This window comes from Oncorhynchus masou, chromosome 3 (genome assembly GCF_036934945.1).
Source record: "Oncorhynchus masou masou isolate Uvic2021 chromosome 3, UVic_Omas_1.1, whole genome shotgun sequence".
NCBI lineage: Eukaryota > Metazoa > Chordata > Actinopteri > Salmoniformes > Salmonidae > Oncorhynchus > Oncorhynchus masou.
Window position 1 is genome coordinate 32407570 of NC_088214.1, and position 19540 is coordinate 32427109.

At 44.8% G+C, this 19540-nt stretch overlaps 2 protein-coding genes across 6 annotated transcripts in view; both read right to left on the reverse strand.

Annotated features, from left to right (window-relative positions):
- Nucleotides 1-8886: 8886 nt before the first annotated feature.
- On the reverse strand, nucleotides 8887-10395 carry LOC135508072 (gap junction delta-4 protein-like). Its single transcript, XM_064927997.1, has 2 exons — nucleotides 10332-10395; nucleotides 8887-10058 (listed from the first exon to the last, which is right to left on the reverse strand). Exons 1-2 carry the CDS (start codon nucleotides 10393-10395, stop codon nucleotides 8887-8889), a joined length of 1236 nt encoding a protein of 411 aa, XP_064784069.1.
- An 844-nt stretch (nucleotides 10396-11239) lies between these two features.
- LOC135514792 (cyclin-Y-like) overlaps nucleotides 11240-19540 on the reverse strand; it is a 50248-nt gene continuing 41947 nt past the window's right edge. For all 5 annotated transcript variants that reach the window (XM_064938441.1, XM_064938433.1, XM_064938417.1 and 2 more), the window contains 2 exons: nucleotides 13255-13417; nucleotides 11240-12950 (listed from right to left, as the gene is read on the reverse strand). In XM_064938441.1, the coding sequence (XP_064794513.1) occupies nucleotides 12834-12950; nucleotides 13255-13417 (280 nt within the window). In that variant the 3' untranslated portion in view covers nucleotides 11240-12833. The remainder of the gene's footprint in view (nucleotides 12951-13254; nucleotides 13418-19540) is intronic.

Genomic DNA, 19540 nt, shown 5'->3' on the forward strand with positions numbered 1-19540 from the left:
ATAAATTGTCAAACAGTTATAATTCATAGAAACGTATCCCTACTTATGTATGGCTATTGGGTTCCTTTTGGGTAGCATTGGTGAAAACAGTACACTTTTACGTATTGTAGATGCGACCGCGGGAAGGATTCGGAATAACATTGAAATGGCAATGGAAGCCTTACAGGTGGTCTGTTTGAGTAATCCTCTCTCGACGGAACCCCTCTGTGCGACAATTATGTTACAAGTCTTGCGTCTTCTGCCCCCAATTAATACTGCCGACCAAATGAAACGTCAAATACTGCCTAGGTCTCGCTTGAATAAAGTGTAGGCAGGCTATCAGACTCTGCATGGACGTGGCACTGACCTCATATGATTATGAAATTATAAAGATTCTACTACTATTCTTATTGAAGTTTGTGTGGAGCAGAGTTCAGAACACCCACTGGTGTGCATAATTGGTTGGGTGCCCCATCTTACTGTCAATATGCCCTAGGCCTGATAATTAAGATGTCAGACAGTGATGGAGTGGGACAGTAGAACTGAGTCCCAAAGGGCAACCTATTCCCTATAGTGCACTACTTTTGACCAGAGCCATATGGGCCCTGGTCAAAGTAGTGCACTATATGGGGAATAGGGTGCTATTTGGGACGTAATACAAACAAACAAGCTAGGCCGAACCTCTCCCGTCCCGGTTAGAAGGTAATTACGTCCCAGTGTGTGGTCGGTTTACTCTGAAAGCGCTTAAACAGATTGCTTATCTTCTTAACAAGCATAGAGACACTGTTGCATGTGAAAACTGCAAATAGGACCCCTGCTTGTGGCGAAAACAGTCGTTTAAGAGCGAGACCTGGGTGTAAAGAATCTAAAACCTTATAAAATGAAGCCTGTGTTTACTTTTATGCAGAGGGGCATGTTTCTGTTGATCCAATATCCATATATATATAATAATACAAAAGAAAAAATATTTTTGCAAATACATACAACTGTTTTTGTTAATTTGGACATTCAGGAGATGTAGTGTTCATCACAAAAAATGTACTTATCTATTTTTAAAAACTGTCCAACCAAATAGGGATTTTACAGCATGATGTTATTGGGACCCAGTGATCATGCCTCTCATTCTACTTGATAAACTGCATCCTGACTTTAGTTCAAGTTGTATCTGCAACTTCATTAAGCCAAGGCAGCTTCATGAGAGCAGGAGCAACGCTTCAGGTAGGCTACTGCAGTTCAATAATATCATACCGCCACCTTGTGGAAAAATAATTAAAATAAAATTGTATTTGTCTCGTGCGCCAAATACAACAGGTGTAGTATGCTTACTTACAAACCATAACCAACAATGCAGTTGAAAAAATAAGAGTTATGAAAATATTTACAAAATAAAATAAAGTAAATAAAAAAACAAAAAAAGTAACAATAAAATAACTAGGCTTTCTACAGGGGGGTACCGGTACTGAGTCAATGTGCGGTGGTACGGGTTAGTCGAGTCCGGGTAGCTATTTGATTAATTGTTCAGCAGTCTTATGGCTTGGGGGTTAAAGCTTTTGGACCTAGAATTGGCGCTCCGGTCCCGCTTGCGGTGTGGTAGCAGAGAGAACAGTCAATGACTTGGGTGACTGGAGTCTTTGAATTTTTTGGGGGGCCCTTCCTGTGTTACAAGCTTTTTGGGGGACCTTCCTCTGTGTTGCAAGCTTTCAACAAGCACTCAATAAATGTTAATGTTAATAAATAACACGTTTTTTCCCAATGCCAATTATAAGTGAATTGATATTCCAATAAAATGTTAAACAGTTGGTAGGCCTATAGCCTATTCAGAACAATAGAATATATGGTTGACAAACATGTGGCCACAACTAGGATTCAGCTCAGAGACAAAGTTAGAGGTTGGTAGGGTGCCATCATCCCAAATGGCACCCTATTATACTGCAGCCCCCAGTAAAAATCAACAGAGGAAATGAGGTCATGGAGGTTACACCGGATCCACCTCCTGCCAAGATAAACAGGAGGCCGTCCATAGAAGGCGACCCAAATGGCACCCTATTCCCTATAGTTCACTACTTTTGACCAGAGCCCAATGGCCTTGGTCAAAAGTAGAGCAATACATAGGGAATAAGGTGCCATTTAGGATGAAAACATGGTATCCCATTTAACCCCCCATCCCCCCGAACTGCTAAAGCACATTGAATGGTGTCTTTGTCTACTGATTCAATTGGTTTTCTGTCATTGATTGAGATACATCTGTTTTAAATTGGATACAGAAGTAAGATGACGCCCACAGTTAAACACGCAGTGGCAGAAAATCCAAACGTATACAGAGCATTGTATATACAGTAGATTTGCCAATATCGATACAATTCCCTAAGGATGCTGTAACAAAAACATTAAAGCAAGTGTTTTATTCAGTTCTCACCTATTCATTAGCCAGCTGGTCACCCTGTGTTGTTTTGTAATCAACCAGCAGAAAAGCAGGCTCTCTAACTCCTTCCCCACTATATTTTCAAACAGAGTCGTACATCATTCATGCTGCCTCTGCTCTGATAAAGTGTTACTAGCTCAATGTACAATTCCTCAATACAGTCTCCACTTATTTCCCTTACACAACAGTCATATTCACTAGGCCCTAAACTGAAGAAAACGTACTGAAACATGGAGGGACCACCTGACTTTGTCCTTTACGAATTGCTTGTTATCATTTTCTTCTGGAAAATGGTTTGTCATGTTTTGATATGTTGTGCACTAATGACTACTACCCAGTAGGCTTGCTGGGAATGGTTCATTGTATGTCGTGATATCTTTTTAATGTACATTTAGTCTGACAACATCAAAGGAATGAGGAATGGATTTTTTCTGTCACCAAGGACAACAAGCATATAATCTTACTGATCTGTCGAAAGGCGAAAAGTAAGCTTGGCAATATTTTTTTTATAGATTTTTGATGTTCTATTATGTTAATGTCTATCACCAGTTACATTTACCCATGACATCAGAGTGCTCGAGGTACAGCATGTAGGGCCATTGATGGGTTGCGAATTTTTACATTAGTAATTCTTCCAAAATGGCACCCTGTTCCATGTATAGTGCACTTTTGACCAATGCCCATAGTGGACTATATGGAATTGGGTTCCATTTGGGATGCAAATTAACAGTAGATCAATCAGGGGAATAGGAGCCAATGACTGGAAGGAGCTGATTTGTTATTTTCACTGTTCTCCCTTTCCCCTGGACACTGAACATTATGTTTGCAAAACAAATTCATAGAAAATTGAATGATTTAACGTATTGTAAGAATAATGTTATAATTTACTATTTTACTATTCAACTAAGGAAAAGTATGTACATGTACACATATAGAAATGTCCATAGATTTCGCCTTGCTCATCTCTGGCAAGGTGGTTCTTCTTTTCATACTTTCATACTTCTACCAGAGGAGGTCAGTATGGCTTACACTTACTTATTCCGACGTTATTCAAATCAAATCAAATTTTATTTGTCACATACACATGGTTAGCAGATGTTAATGCGAGTGTAGCAAAATGCTTGTGCTTCTAGTTCCGACAATGCAGTAATAACCAACAAGTAATCTAACTAACAATTCCTAAACTACTGTCTTATACACACAAGTGTAAGGGGATAAAGAATATGTACATAAAGATATATGAATGAGTGATGGTACAGAGCAGCATAGGCAAGATACAGTAGATGGTATCGAGTACAGTATATACATATGAGATAAGTATGTAAACAAAGTGGCATAGTTAAAGTGGCTAGTGATACATGTATTACATAAAGATGCAGTAGATGATATAGAGTACAGTATATACGTATACATATGAGATGAATAATGTAGGGTATGTAAACATTATATTAGGTAGCATCGTTTAAAGTGGCTAGTGATATATTTTACATAATTTCCCATCAATTCCCATTATTAAAGTGGCTGGAGTTGAGTCAGTGTGTTGGCAGCAGCCACTCAATGTTAGTGGTGGCTGTTTAACTGTCTGATGGCCTTGAGATAGAAGCTGTTTTTCAGTCTCTCGGTCCCAGCTTTGATGCACCTGTACTGACCTCGCCTTCTGGATGATAGCGGGGTGAACAGGCAGTGGCTCGGGTGGTTGTTGTCCTTGATGATCTTTATGGCCTTCCTGTAAAATCGGGTGGTGTAGGTGTCCTGGAGGGCAGGTAGTTTGCATTGTGCAGACAAGCCAAATTTCTTCAGCCTCCTGAGGTTGAAGAGGCGCTGCTGCGCCTTCTTCACGATACTGTCTGTGTGGGTGGACCAATTCAGTTTGTCTGTGATGTGTATGCCGAGGAACTTAAAACTTGCTACTCTCTCCACTACTGTTCCATCGATGTGGATAGGGGGGTGTTCCCTCTGCTGTTTCCTGAAGTCCACAATCATCTCCTTAGTTTTGTTGACGTTGAGTGTGAGGTTATTTTCCTGATACCACACTCCGAGGGCCCTCACCTCCTCCCTGTTAGACCCTCAGTTGTTTAAATGGATTTACAACATGGCTGTAACTATTACGTGTGAGGACACCGAGTTCCATATATATGTATGTATATATGTTTATATATTGTACACATATTGTACAAATTGGATGCAGTCTATCACAGTGCCATCCGTTTTGTCACCAAAGCCCCATATACTACCCACCACTGCAACCAGGTCATCTATAAGTCTTTGCTAGGTAAAGCCCTGCCTTATCTCAGCTGCATGGTCACTTTAGCTGCACCCACCCGTAGCACGCGCTCCAGCAGGTATATTTCACTGGTCACCCCCAAAGCCAATTCCTACTTCGGCCGCCTTTCCATCCAGTTCTCTGCTGCCAATGACTGGAACGAACTGTAAAAATCACTGAAGCTGGAGACCCATATCTCCCTCACTAGCTTTATAAGCACCAGCTGTCAGAGCAGCTCACAGATCACTGCACCTGTATATAGCTCATCTGTAAATAGCCCATCCAATTACCTCATCCCCATACTGTTATTTATTTTGCTCCTTTGCACCCCCGTATCTCTACTTGCAAACTCATCTTCTGCACATCTATCACTCCAGTGTTTAATTGCTATATTTGTAATTATTTCACCACTATGGCCTATTTATTGCCTTACCTCCCTTATCCTACCTCATTTGCACACATCGTACATAGACTTTTTCTATTGTATTATTGACTCTGTTTATTCCATGTGTAACTCTGTGTTGTTTGTGTCGCACTGCTTTGCTTTATCTTGGCCAGGTCGCAGTTGTAAATGAGAACGGCGCAGGTCCTAATCCAGGCACTTGTCATCTCCCGTCTGGATTACTGCAACTCGCTGTTGGCTGGGCTCCCTGCCTGTGCCATTAAACCCCTACAACTCATCCAGAACGCCGCAGCCCGTCTGGTGTTCAACCTTCCCAAGTTCTCTCACGTCACCCCGCTCCTCCGCTCTCTCCACTGGCTTCCAGTTGAAGCTCGCATCCGCTACAAGACCATGGTGCTTGCCTACGGAGCTGTGAGGGGAACGGCACCGCAGTACCTCCAGGCTCTGATCAGGCCCTACACCCAAACAAGGACACTGCGTTCATCCACCTCTGGCCTGCTCGCCTCCCTACCACTGAGGAAGTACAGTTCCCGCTAAGCCCAGTCAAAACTGTTCGCTGCTCTGGCCCCCCAATGGTGGAACAAACTCCCTCACGACGCCAGGACAGCGGAGTCAATCACCACCTTCCGGAGACACCTGAAACCCCACCTCTTTAAGGAATACCTAGGATAGGATAAAGTAATCCTTCTCACCCCCCCTTAAATGATTTAGATGCACTATTGTAAAGTGGCTGTTCCACTGGATGTCATAAGGTGAATTCACCAATTTGTAAGTCGCTCTGGATAAGAGCGTCTGCCAAATGACTTAAATGTAATGTAAATGTAACTTGCTCTCAACGAGCCTACCTGGTTAAATAAAGGTGAAATAAAATAAATAAAAACAATAAAATCCATTACGGTTCAACATCTAAATATTGCTCCCAGCGTTGATAACTCAGAATGCTTATATTCTTGATCTGACTGATTCATAATGGCGCCTGCCTTTGTTCGCTATGTTCGCCTTCTCCACCGGATTTGCCTTTTTGTGCATCAAATTCCCACTCTCTCAAAACGGCGGTAACTCCGCCCTCTCGAGGCCCTGAGATATGAAACAAACTACCCCAGCTCACAGTCAGATCAATAGGTAACTACTGCTGACAGTGTATTTGGGAGATGCAGGACAAAAAGCTATTTAAAAAATATAAATACACCATATACAAAAGTATATGGACACCCCTTCAAATGAGTGAATTTGGCTATTTCAGCCACACCAGTTGCATAAAATAGAGCACACACAGCCATGGCCTTACTAAAAAGCTCAGTGACTTTCAAAGTGGCACCGTCACCTTTCCAACAAGTCCGTTTGTCAGATTCAAATTTTTGCCCTGCTAGAGCTGCCCTCATCAACTGTAAAAGCTGTTACTGCGAAGTGGGAACTTCTTGGTAGGCCACAAAAGTGGTAGGCCACAAAAGTGGTAGGCCACACAAGCTCACAGAATGGGACTGCCGAGTGGCCGAGCAGCCGCACACAAGCCTAAGATCACCATGCGTAATGTCACTCGGCTGCAGTGGTGCAAAGTTCGCCGCCATTGGATTCTGAAGCAATGGAAATGCATATTTCTAGAGTAATGAATCACGCTCACCATCTGGCAGTCCCACGGATGAATTCCAGCTACCTGCCCCAATGCATAACGCCAAATGTAATTTTTGGTGGAGGAGGAATAACGGTCTGGGGCTTTGTTCATGGTTCGGGCTATGCCCCTTAGTTCCAGTAAAGGGAAATCTTAACGCTACAGCATACAATGATATTCTAGAAGATTCTGTGCTTCCAACTTTGTGTCAACAGTTTGGGGAAGGCCCTTTCCTGTTCCAGCATGACAACGCCCCAGTGCACAAAGCGAGGTCCATACAGAAATGGTTTGTCGAGATTGGTGTGGAAGAACTTGACTGGCGTGCACAGAGCCCTGACCTCAACTACATTGAGCACCTTTGGGATGAATTGGAACGCCGACTGCGAGCCAGGCCTAATCGCCCAACATCAGTGCCCGACCTCACTTATGCTCGTGGCTGAATGGAAGCAAAACCACGCAGCAATGTTCCAACATCTAGTGGAAAGCTTTCCCAGAAGAGAAGAGGCTGTTATATCAGCATAGGGGGGAACCAACTCCATATTAATGCCCATGATTTTGAATGACATTTTCAATGAGCAGGTGTCCACATACTTTTGGGCATGTAGTGCATGTCAGTCAGTCAAGTGGCTAGCTGCTGGCAGAGACTTATATTGTATTGATGTTGAAGGGCTTTGGTAGGTCTGTTACTTAATCCTTCTAGCTGGTTAACGCTAAACAGAGTACCTCAGCAGGAGCAAAAAACTGCTCATAATAACTTTGTTTTACAGAGAGTTAGCCAATGAGACAGCCAGTGACGTGGCGCTCAATGGTGAGACTGACGCAGGCTGCAATGCATGGTGGGAGAAGTAGAGACAGTGGTTCGTACAATAATTCCCAAACTTGGGGTCAGGGCCCCATGTGTGGTCTCCTGAGAAAATATGAACTAATCTTATCAAAGTTAGTACCTTAAAAAAAACAAGATATGTTTCAATATGAACATCTCCACACGACGGATCCTCCAAATAGGCCAACATTACAATGCAAACAGTTCTACAAGTGTAATACGTGTTTGTTTTGTCGCTGATGCGACGTGTCAGTGTGAATCATTTCCTCATATTTCCTCCCTTTCAGGGGTATAATATTACGATTGTATAGCTAATAGGCTATGTGTCTGTAGATCGCCTGACGTGAATGAACCTACATCAGCCCAAGTGATAATGACTGGGATCATTTTTACTATTCTCCAAATAGCATTTAAAAAACATTTAATTCCAAACCTCACTAAAACTCACCCTGGTTACAGCCCTGATTTCAAAGAAGGTAATAATTATGGCAGTCCCATGTGTACTAAAATGTTTAATATAGTCTGTACATTCACTTAAAAAACAGAACACAAATCCCTATGGTAGTTGAAATGATTTATTTATTTTTTTAAAGAAAAAAAAAAGTATAAAAAAAAAATCAAGATTGTTTGAAATCCTACTATACTGGATGAAGGCTTTGGACAGGATTCAATCCAAAGCGCATTGCAGAGAAGCGCATTGTGCTTGACTTTTAATTGAAGGTAATCTACAATTGAGCTGTCATCCACGGTATTTACTGTGAACTTGATCTCCGAAAAGGTCGGGAACATCGTTGACAGTACAGTGCAGTTCACTGTAACACACCTTGGATTGAGTCTCTGCCCTTGTGTATGTGTCTAAGAGTCAGGTGCTCTTCCATTCACCTCAAACCTAAGTCTTCCATCACTGGCCTCCTTTAAGGCCAATGACCTCTCCCGAGGTCTCTTCTGGGTCTACGGTTTCCTTGGATGCCACAGCAGAGTAATGTTCCTTTGTGACCCTCAGTTCTCCAAGTGACATTGGCTTCGGTGGGGCCGGAGCATGTCAGTCTTGTCTGACTGTTGTTGGTGGTGAAGCCAATGAAAAAACATTTGAGCTGAACAACAGCTGTGTGCTGCCACCATTGTCCTTGAAGGTCAACTGGCATTGTTTGAGTCACTCATTCTAATTCTGTAAGCCAACACAAACAGCTCTATAGACAGAATGTGGTCACTAAGTATAAAGTCAGCAAAATGTAATGTATAGCCCATTATTACATTCAGGAGGAAAATTCATTCTAGTGTAAGTGATGAGTAAATCAACAATGTTTAACTAAAAAAAAAAAAGTCGCATTGTTGTGTTTCGCCCTTGCACAGAATTACGTACATTTAAACAATTAAAATACAAACTTTATTGCGCATCTGACGAGGAAGAAGAACCACTGGAGGAGCTTGAGGTGCCCCTTACCCCCACTTCCTGCAGGATGACTTCCTCCTGGAGTCTGTCACGGGACTCTGCACTATCAGAATGCTGCTCCAGGAGTGTTGCGTCTACCACGTTGTAGCAGCCGTGCCGCCGGCCACTGTTCATTGGCGAGGGGGTAGACTGGCGTGAGACTACCACTGGGTTTCTCTCTAACCCCCGGGAGAGGGGGACTGGAGATGAATGGGAGATGTGGTTTGGATGAACAAAGTGACCGTTCAATGGCGGCGGAGGCTCCATCCTTGCAGCTCTCCGTGGTGGCCTTCTCCCCTGCAGGGGTGGGGCAGCCACCCTTACCTGGGTCTCATTGTTTATTCTCACTCGTCCGTGTGAAAGGTCACTGTTTGGAATACACCTCGAGGTCGGTTTGTCAATGTGACTTTGTCCTCTCTTTAGGACAGTTTTGAGAGCGTTCTGGGTGTACAGGACTTCAATATCCTCCCCAACTCCTTCATTCATGAACAGTCCGCCTTCCTTCAGCTCCTCCTCTCTCCTCCCCTGTGTCACCATGCGCTGCACTGAGCACATCAAGTCCGCCAGACTCAGTAGCAGAGACAGGAAGGCAGCCCCCAGCATGAAGTTGAGCATGATGGTCTTCTCTGTGGGGCTGGATATGTAGCACTCCACCATGGACGTACAGGGGGACTCGTAGCACTGGAAGCGCCTGGGGACAGAGAAGCCATAGAGGTAGTACTGTCCGGTACTGAACGCTACCTCCAGTAAGATACGTAGTAGCAGGTCCAGGAGGTAGGCCCTTAGAAAGTTAGGCGTCCCTTTTGGTAGGGAATGTTGATGGGTACACAGAGCCCCTGCTGGACTTCTGCTGCCGGGGAAATAGTTCCCTCCGATACGAAGAGCTGACGATACTTTGTGGACGATATACAAAATGAACATCATGTGAGGGAGACAGAGCATGATCAGTTGGAACAGCCAGAAGCGGAAGAGGGAGAGGGGAGCAAAGCCGTCGAAGCAGACGTTGGTGCAGCCCGGCTGGATGGTGTTGCACACAAAGTGCTCCTGCTCGTCCCGGAAGAGGGGATAGCCAGAGAACAGGAGGATGAGTAGTCTCAGGACCACCATTAAGATCAACCACGTCTTCCCTGCATAAAGAGCCTATCAATTAAATATTCCCTTACACACACACACACTATTTTAACGTTAGACACCAATATTAAAAACAAAGCTATTTGCTAGTAACATTAACTATCAAAAGAAGACCATCACGCTCTCCCCTAAACATTTTGTTGGTGAGGAAAACCTGTGAATCGAAATAAGCAATTTAATGGTCGGACTGCACCCAAAAATATGTTGCATAAAGGCCTGAGAAACATCAACTATCCCATACATATACCATGCACATTATGTTTGCCTACCCAGGAAAGTGACGTTGTGATTGAAAGTAATAAAGAGCATTTCCATTAGGCGCGTCTTCTCCATGGTGTAAACAAGCAGCTCATCCCACGGTCTGTATACCTTCCTCCAATCCAGGTTACTCAGCGAGGGTCTATTTCAGTCTGATCAATCCAATTCACTTCAGTCCAATTCAAATCCAACGGTCTCATTGAGTCGTAGACAAGTGGCTCCAGGGTAAGTTCCCTAGCTGTTCCCCAGTGTGTGTGTGTGTGTGTCCACTATAGATCTCTCTCAAGTGTTATAAACAGCTTAGTGACAAGACACCAAGGACCTCTCTGCGCTATTATTATCATCATCACACCAAAATCATGTTACCCTCAAAGCATTGCTAGGATATTTCAACAAATTACACTGAGCTCAGACAACTGGTTGGGTCTACATGAACTCAGAGTAGCATAGTGACTATAATGGTACTCAGATTGAAGGTTACCAGGTTAAAGATTATTGAACAATGAGAACGTAGCTCTGTCCCCAAATGGTGATGGTCTTAGCCATGAGCCTCAAATTCCATGAACCTCCTGACCGTGAACGTCAAGTTTCGTGTGTAAATAGCTGAGTGATTAATGACAATTGTTGTGCTTCCCAAATGGCACCCCCATTCCTTGTACAGTGCACTACTGTTGACCAGAGCCTATGGTCCCTGGTCAAAAGTAGTGCACTATATAGGGATTAGGGTGCCATTTGGGACACAAGCCTGCTACTCCATGCTGGATATGTAACAGTATAGCTTCTGTCCCTCTACTAGCACAGGGCTAACTAGCTAGCATTTCCACTGGCTACGGATACACTGGTAATAGGGTGGTTAGCATACAGTCTTTAACAAGTTCTCCACATATAAAAATAAATGAATACAACTGTCAGACAACCAGACTGGAAATAAGTGTTTAACACTAATGTGTTATCCTCTGAGATTTATTTGTAGCCTGTTTAACTGTACAAAAAAAACAAGGGAATTTTCTTTTAGTATAAACATGGATCAACACCTCAATATAAATATTTAACAATTAAGTTAATGATCTTATCATCACTTTAATACTTGTTTACACACTGTAGAAAGTTGATTAGCAAAATAATAAAATTCTAGTGCTTCAGTTGTCAGGGGTCTTCTTGACAAATGATAAAACACAAATAAAAGTTGATCATCATGAATTTAACAATAATATTTGAATCAAAAATAATTGCTTAAAAGACAAAATCAATCTGTATAAAGTTTGAAGGTTGTTATGTTATATATAAGTTGGCTCAGGGTTCAGGTTTTTGTTCTTAAAAAACATTGCAGCTTAAAACATCCAGAGTTCTGAGACAAAAAACACAAGTAATGCTCTACAGTGTATCAAGTATGACAACCCATTTCTATCCTTTCATTGGTTGCTTTCTTGTCAACATAACCTACTTTGAATCCTGTGGATGACATTCACAGTAGCTAAAAATCACTCACATATCTCCAAAAGCTTTCAATTAGGATTTTAGCTGCAGATTTGAATACAACATTCTAGGTATTGGGAGGCACAGTAACTGTACACTAGTGGAAATGTTTTAATTATGGCCAACTTGTTTGAACATTAACAAAATAATTGTGTTCATTAAGAACTAAATGATTCTGGAATGTGTATGTAGATCAAGTAGAAACGCCTGCACAACTAGAAGGCTATTTTATCTGATCAAATATTGTACCTGGATTTGGTTGGCTGTAGCACTTAGTAGTAAAAACAACTATGAATACAAAATAAATAAAAACCTGTTCACCAAAAGCCACAGAACCGTCTTTAAAGGCAAGCATCTGTCCTGTCATGCCAGGTTGGATAGTCCAGACCCATGGTCGTATTCATTAGTGGACACTGTAGCAAAGCGTTTTGCAACAGCAACAAAAACACATGTTTCTTATTGGACAATTTCAGGTCGTCCCTCCTCGTTTCAGTCCCTTTTCGTTTGGCATGATCCAGGGTAAGAGGTCAAATGACATTGACATTTTGTTTTCTAACCACTTCTATCTTGGTTTGCTGCTTCAATGCATAAAGCTCATGTTGCCGTGGTGATCATCTGGCTACTTCTGTCAACAGGAAGCTATGATGTCATGAGCTCTCCAAACAGTCAAATCTTTATGTTATATCACAAAGAAGCTTTCTTTTTCTTAACAGTTAGTGAAGTACCAGTCCTGTAGAGAGTTCTTCCTTCTGTGTTACAGGAGCAGCGGCACTGCAAAGGCATCTATCTGTGATGAGGACAAAGTCTGTCTAAGTTAGGGGAGCAGAATTACGATAACTTTCCTCAAATTCTCAGGTTTTCCAGAAACCCAGATTGGAGGATTCTAGAGTTCCTGCTGATTCCGGGAATCTTCCAAGCAGGATTTCTAGAAAATCTGTGATTTTTCAGAAAGTTACTAGAATTTTGCTAGGTAAAAGACTGGATGTCCCCATGCTGGCCTGAGGCCCAGTCTCAGGTCTGGTCCATGTTCCTGGTTGTTAGGAGAGGATGGCAGGGACCCATCGCACTCCGACCAGGTTGTCCACGCTCGCAGAGCGCTTCTTGCCAGCTCTCCTGGCATCCTTGTACTTATCGTCACACAACCTCGAGATCGCCTGCAGGAACAAAAAAAACCCAACATGAATCGCTAAACAAACTCAGATGTATCGCTTGAACTGAATTGTTATTGACCTTCTGGCATGGACTACATCGTCAGCTCCAAGTGTTAAACCATTGCTATTAAGTGGACCAGCTGCCATCAATTCATCTATCAAATGTATTTCTAAAGCCATTTTCTCAGAACAGCAGTTGTCAGAAAGTGCTCTACTATAAAATCCCTTTGTGACAGCTGCTGACGTAAAAAGGGCTTTAGAAATAAATGTGATCATTGATAAACAGTGAAATTGAGTGGTGGCTCACCTCAAGTCGCTGGGCTTTGTCCTGGCTCAGGGGCTCCAGAGGGAAGCTCAGGTTGTTGGTCTCTGACAGTGAGCGCAGGTCAAAGTAGTACTTGGCATAAACACTAGACGGAACGTTGATGTTGAACTGAAGAAGCTCCAGAAACTGACGCTCCAGCTCGTTCCTAATCAGAAGAAAAGTGAGAAAATATGTTTATTTTCACAACAATTGGTAGCACTGTTACGTAGACAGCTCACTGTCCTAGAGATCAAAACCAACATATTAGGGGCATGTATCCAAAACGTTGGTGTAAAAACATGAATGTACAGTACCAGTCAAAAGTTTTAGAACAACTACTCATTGTATTATGTGTTAACCAAAACAAAGTGATGACAACTTTGCACACTTGGCATTCCCTCAACCAGCTTAATCTGGAATGCTTTTCCAAATCAAATCAAATTTATTTATATAGCCCTTCGTACATCAGCTGATATCTCAAAGTGCTGTACAGAAACCCAGCCTAAAACCCCAAACAGCAAGCAATGCAGGTGTAGATGCACGGTGGTTAGGAAAAACTCCCTAGAAAGGCCAAAACCTAGGAAGAAACCTAAAGAGGAACCAGGCTATGTGGGGTGGCCAGTCCTCTTCTGGCTGTGCCGGGTAGAGATTATAACAGAACATGGCCAAGATGTTCAAATGTTCATAAATGACCAGCATGGTCGAATAATAATAAGGCAGAACAGTTGAAACTGGAGCAGCAGCACGGCCAGGTGGACTGGGGACAGCAAGGAGTCATCATGTCAAGTAGTCCTGGGGCATGGTCCTAGGGCTCAGGTCTGGAGCAGCAGCACGGCCAGGTGGACTGGGGACAGCAAGGAGTCATCATGTCAGGTAGTCCTGGGGCATGGTCCTAGGGCTCAGGTCCTCCGAGAGAGAGAAGGAGAGAATTAGAGAACGCACACTTAGATTCACACAGGACACCGAATTGGACAGGAGAAGTACTCCAGATATAACAAACTGACCCCAGCCCCCCGACACATAAACTACTGCAGCATAAATACTGGAGGCTGAGACAGGAGGGGTCAGGAGACACTGTGGCCCCACCCGAGGACACCCCCGGACAGGGCCAAACAGGAAGGATATAACCCCACCCACTTTGCCAAAGCACAGCCCCCACACACAACAGTCTAGAAGGAGTTCCCACAAATGCTGAGCACTTGTTGCCTGCTTTTCCTTCACTCTGCAGTCCAACTCATCCCAAACTATCTCAATTTGGTTGTGGTCGGGGGATTGTGGAGGCCAGGTCATCTGATGCAGCACTCCACTCTCCTTGGTCAAATAGCTCTTACACAGCCTGGAGGTTTGTTGAGGCATTGTCTTGTTGAAAAACAAATGACAGTCCCACTAAGCGCAAACCAGATGGGATAGTGTATCATGGCAGAATGCTGTGGTAGCCAAGCTGGTTAAGTGCGTCGTGCGTCGTGTGTAAGTGTGCATTGAATTGAAAATAAATCACAGAGTGTCACCAGCAAAAGCACCCCCACTCCATAACACATCCTCCTCCATGCTTTACAGTGGGAAATACACATGCAGTAATCGGTTCCGGGTTGGAGCGAGCGGTCGCATCTACACTTCGGTCCGCAGGTAGTATAACTTTTTCATTACATTTCATTATAGTACAACGGTTTGATTTGTCTAATCTTAGCAATTTCTTCTTAGCTAGCTACATAGCCGTCTTTGTATCAAAGATAATTGCGTAATTATCGTATTTCGTCGTCCTAACGTAGTCTACACTGCTATCTGCCTAGCAGCTAGCTAACGTCCACCGTCTACTAGCACTGTAGAAACTATTACACTCAACTGAACGACTCGAATAGTGTAGTGTTAGCTAGCTACATAGTTGTCTTTGCTGTCTTCGTATCCAAGATAATTGTGTAGTTTAGAGTGTGTAGACTTAGAGTGATTATCTTTATTTACCGAGGTTAGCTAGCCAGCTATTTGTCATCCTTAACGTAGGAGATACTGCTAGCTAGCTAGCCAACAGCTAGCCAACGTCTACCGAATTGAACTTCAACTACCCGGTCAACATTCCGCTTCGCTCCACAGGTAGTATCACATTTTCATTTCACTTCATTACAGTACAACGGTTTGATTTGTTTGATCGTAGCTAGCTAGCTAGCTACATAGCCGTCTTTGTATCTAAGACAATTGTGTAGTCTAGAGCGATTTTCTAGGTTAGCTAGCCAGCTATTGTCGTTCTTTTAACGTAACGTAACGTAATCAACACTGCTAGCTAGCCAGCTAGCCCCCGAATAGCAGCACTGTAGAAACTATTACACTCGACGAAACGACTTGATTAGTGTAGTGTCAACAACGCAGCCACTGCCAGCTAGCCTACAAAGTCAACAACGCAGCCACTGCCAGCTAGCCTACTCCAGCAGTACTGTATCATTTCAATCATTTTAGTCAATAAGATTCTTGCTACGTAAGCTTAACTTTCTGAACATTCGAGACGTGTAGTCCACTTGTCATTCCAATCTCCTTTGCATTAGCGTAGCCTCTTCTGTAGCCTGTCAACTATGTGTCTATCTATCCCTGTTCTCTCCTCTCTGCACAGACCATACAAACGCTCCACACCGCGTGGCCGCGGCCACCCTAATCTGGTGGTCCCAGCGCGCACGACCCACGTGGAGTTCCAGGTCTCCGGTAGCCTCTGGAACTGCCGATCTGCGGCCAACAAGGCAGAGTTCATCTCAGCCTATGCCTCCCTCCAGTCCCTCGACTTCTTGGCACTGACGGAAACATGGATCACCACAGATAACACTGCTACTCTACTGCTCTCTCTTCGTCCGCCCACGTGTTCTCGCACACCCCGAGAGCTTCTGGTCAGCGGGGTGGTGGCACCGGGATCCTCATCTCTCCCAAGTGGTCATTCTCTCTTTCTCCCCTTAACCATCTGTCTATCGCCTCCTTTGAATTCCATGCTGTCACAGTTACCAGCCCTTTCAAGCTTAACATCCTTATCATTTATCGCCCTCCAGGTTCCTCGGAGAGTTCATCAATGAGCTTGATGCCTTGATAAGCTCCTTTCCTGAGGACGGCTCACCTCTCACAGTCCTGGGCGACTTTAACCTCCCCACGTCTACCTTTGACTCATTCCTCTCTGCCTCCTTCTTTCCACTCCTCTCCTCTTTTGACCTCACCCTCTCACCTTCCCCCTACTCACAAGGCAGGCAATACGCTCGACCTCATCTTTACTAGATGCTGTTCTTCCACTAACCTCATTGCAACTCCCCTCCAAGTCTCCGACCACTACCTTGTATCCTTTTCCCTCTCGCTCTCATCCAACACTTCCCACACTGCCCCTACTCGGATGGTATCGCGCCGTCCCAACCTTCGCTCTCTCTCCCCCGCTACTCTCTCCTCTTCCATCCTATCATCTCTTCCCTCTGCTCATACCTTCTCCAACTTCTCTCCTTATTCTGCCTCCTCAACCCTCCTCTCTTCCCTTTCTGCATCCTTTGACTCTCTATGTCCCCTATCCTCCAGGCCGGCTCGGTCCTCCCCTCCCGCTCCGTGGCTCGACGACTCATTGCGAGCTCACAGAACAGTGCTCCGGGCAGCCGAGCGGAAATGGAGGAAAACTCGCCTCCCTGCGGACCTGGCATCCTTTCACTCCCTCCTCTCTACATTTTCCTCCTCTGTCTCTGCTGCTAAAGCCACTTTCTTCCACTCTAAATTCCAAGCATCTGCCTCTAACCCTAGGAAGCTCTTTGCCACCTTCTCCTCCCTCCTGAATCCTCCTCCCCCTCCCCCTTCCTCCCTCTCTGCAGATGACTTCGTCAACCATTTTGAAAAGAAGGTCGACGACATCCGATCCTCGTTTGCTAAGTCAAACGAAACCGCTGGTTCTGCTCACACTGCCCTACCCTGTGCTCTGACCTCTTTCTCCCCTCTCTCTCCAGATGAAATCTCGCTTCTTGTGACGGCCGGCCGCCCAACAACCTGCCCACTTGACCCTATCCCCTCCTCTCTTCTCCAGACTATTTCCGGAGACCTTCTCCCTTACCTCACCTCGCTCATCAACTCATCCCTGACCGCTGGCTACGTCCCTTCCGTCTTCAAGAGAGCGAGAGTTGCACCCCTTCTGAAAAAACCTACACTCGATCCCTCCGATGTCAACAACTACAGACCAGTATCCCTTCTTTCTTTTCTCTCCAAAACTCTTGAACGTGCCGTCCTTGGCCAGCTCTCCCGCTATCTCTCTCAGAATGACCTTCTTGATCCAAATCAGTCAGGTTTCAAGACTAATCATTCAACTGAGACTGCTCTTCTCTGTACCACGGAGGCGCTCCGCACTGCTAAAGCTAACTCTCTCTCCTCTGCTCTCATCCTTCTAGACCTATCGGCTGCCTTCGATACTGTGAACCATCAGATCCTCCTCTCCACCCTCTCCGAGTTGGGCATCTCCGGCGCGGCCCACGCTTGGATTGCGTCCTACCTGACAGGTCGCTCCTACCAGGTGGCGTGGCGAGAATCCGTCTCCTCGCCACGCGCTCTCACCACTGGTGTCCCCCAGGGCTCTGTTCTAGGCCCTCTCCTATTCTCGCTATACACCAAGTCACTTGGCTCTGTCATAACCTCACATGGTCTCTCCTATCATTGCTATGCAGACGACACACAATTAATCTTCTCCTTTCCCCCTTCTGATGACCAGGTGGCGAATCGCATCTCTGCATGTCTGGCAGACATATCAGTGTGGATGACGGATCACCACCTCAAGCTGAACCTCGGCAAGACGGAGCTGCTCTTCCTCCCGGGGAAGGACTGCCCGTTCCATGATCTCGCCATCACGGTTGACAACTCCATTGTGTCCTCCTCCCAGAGCGCTAAGAACCTTGGCGTGATCCTGGACAACACCCTGTCGTTCTCAACTAACATCAAGGCGGTGGCACATTCCTGTAGGTTCATGCTCTACAACATCCGCAGAGTACGACCCTGCCTCACACAGGAAGCGGCGCAGGTCCTAATCCAGGCACTTGTCATCTCCCGTCTGGATTACTGCAACTCGCTGTTGGCTGGGCTCCCTGCCTGTGCCATTAAACCCCTACAACTCATCCAGAACGCCGCAGCCCGTCTGGTGTTCAACCTTCCCAAGTTCTCTCACGTCACCCCGCTCCTCCGCTCTCTCCACTGGCTTCCAGTTGAAGCTCGCATCCGCTACAAGACCATGGTGCTTGCCTACGGAGCTGTGAGGGGAACGGCACCGCAGTACCTCCAGGCTCTGATCAGGCCCTACACCCAAACAAGGGCACTGCGTTCATCCACCTCTGGCCTGCTCGCCTCCCTACCACTGAGGAAGTACAGTTCCCGCTCAGCCCAGTCAAAACTGTTCGCTGCTCTGGCCCCCAATGGTGGAACAAACTCCCTCACGACGCCAGGACAGCGGAGTCAATCACCACCTTCCGGAGACACCTGAAACCCCACCTCTTCAAGGAATACCTAGGATAGGATAAAGTAATCCTTCTCACCCCCCCTTAAATGATTTAGATGCACTATTGTAAAGTGGCTGTTCCACTGGATGTCAGAAGGTGAATTCACCAATTTGTAAGTCGCTCTGGATAAGAGCGTCTGCTAAATGACTTAAATGTAAATGCAGAGATCATCCATTCACCCACACCGCGTCTCACAAAGACACAGCGGTTGGAACCAAAGGACACATTTCCACCGGTATAAATGTCCATCACTCGTGTTTCTTGGCCCAAGCAAGAAACTCTTCTTCTTATTGGTGTCCTTCAGTAGTGATTTCTTTGCAGCAATTCCACAAATAAGGCCTGATTCACACAGCCTCCTCTGAACAGTCGATGCTGAGATGTGAATTTTACTTTAACTCTATGAAGCATTTCTTTGGGCTGCAATTTCTGAGACTGGTAACTCAAATTAACTTATCTTCTGCAGCAGAGGTAATTCTGGTTATTCCTTTCCTGTGGCGGTCCTCATGAGAGCCAGTTTCATCATAGCGCTTGATGATTTTTGCAATTCCACTTGAATACATTTTCTAAATGTTCCTTATTGACTGACCTTCATATCTTAAAGTAACGGACTGTCATTTCTCTTTGGTTATTTGAGCCGTTCTTGCCATAATATAGACATTGTCTTTTACCAAATATGGCCATCTTCTGTATACCACCCCTACCTTGTACCAATTCATTAAGGAGGAAATAAAATGTCACATTAACTTTTAAGAAGCCACACCTGTTAATTTAAATGCATTCCAGGGGACTACCTCATAAAGCTGGTTGAGAGA

Excerpts from the sequence above, each read along its gene's own strand:
- LOC135508072 (XM_064927997.1), bottom strand. The coding sequence starts at position 10,395 with ATGGAGAAGACGCGCCTAATGGAAATGCTCTTTATTACTTTCAATCAC. Across the intron at positions 10,059-10,331 it reads TCACAACGTCACTTTCCTGG|GGAAGACGTGGTTGATCTTA; the intron begins GTAGGCAAACAT and ends CTCTTTATGCAG.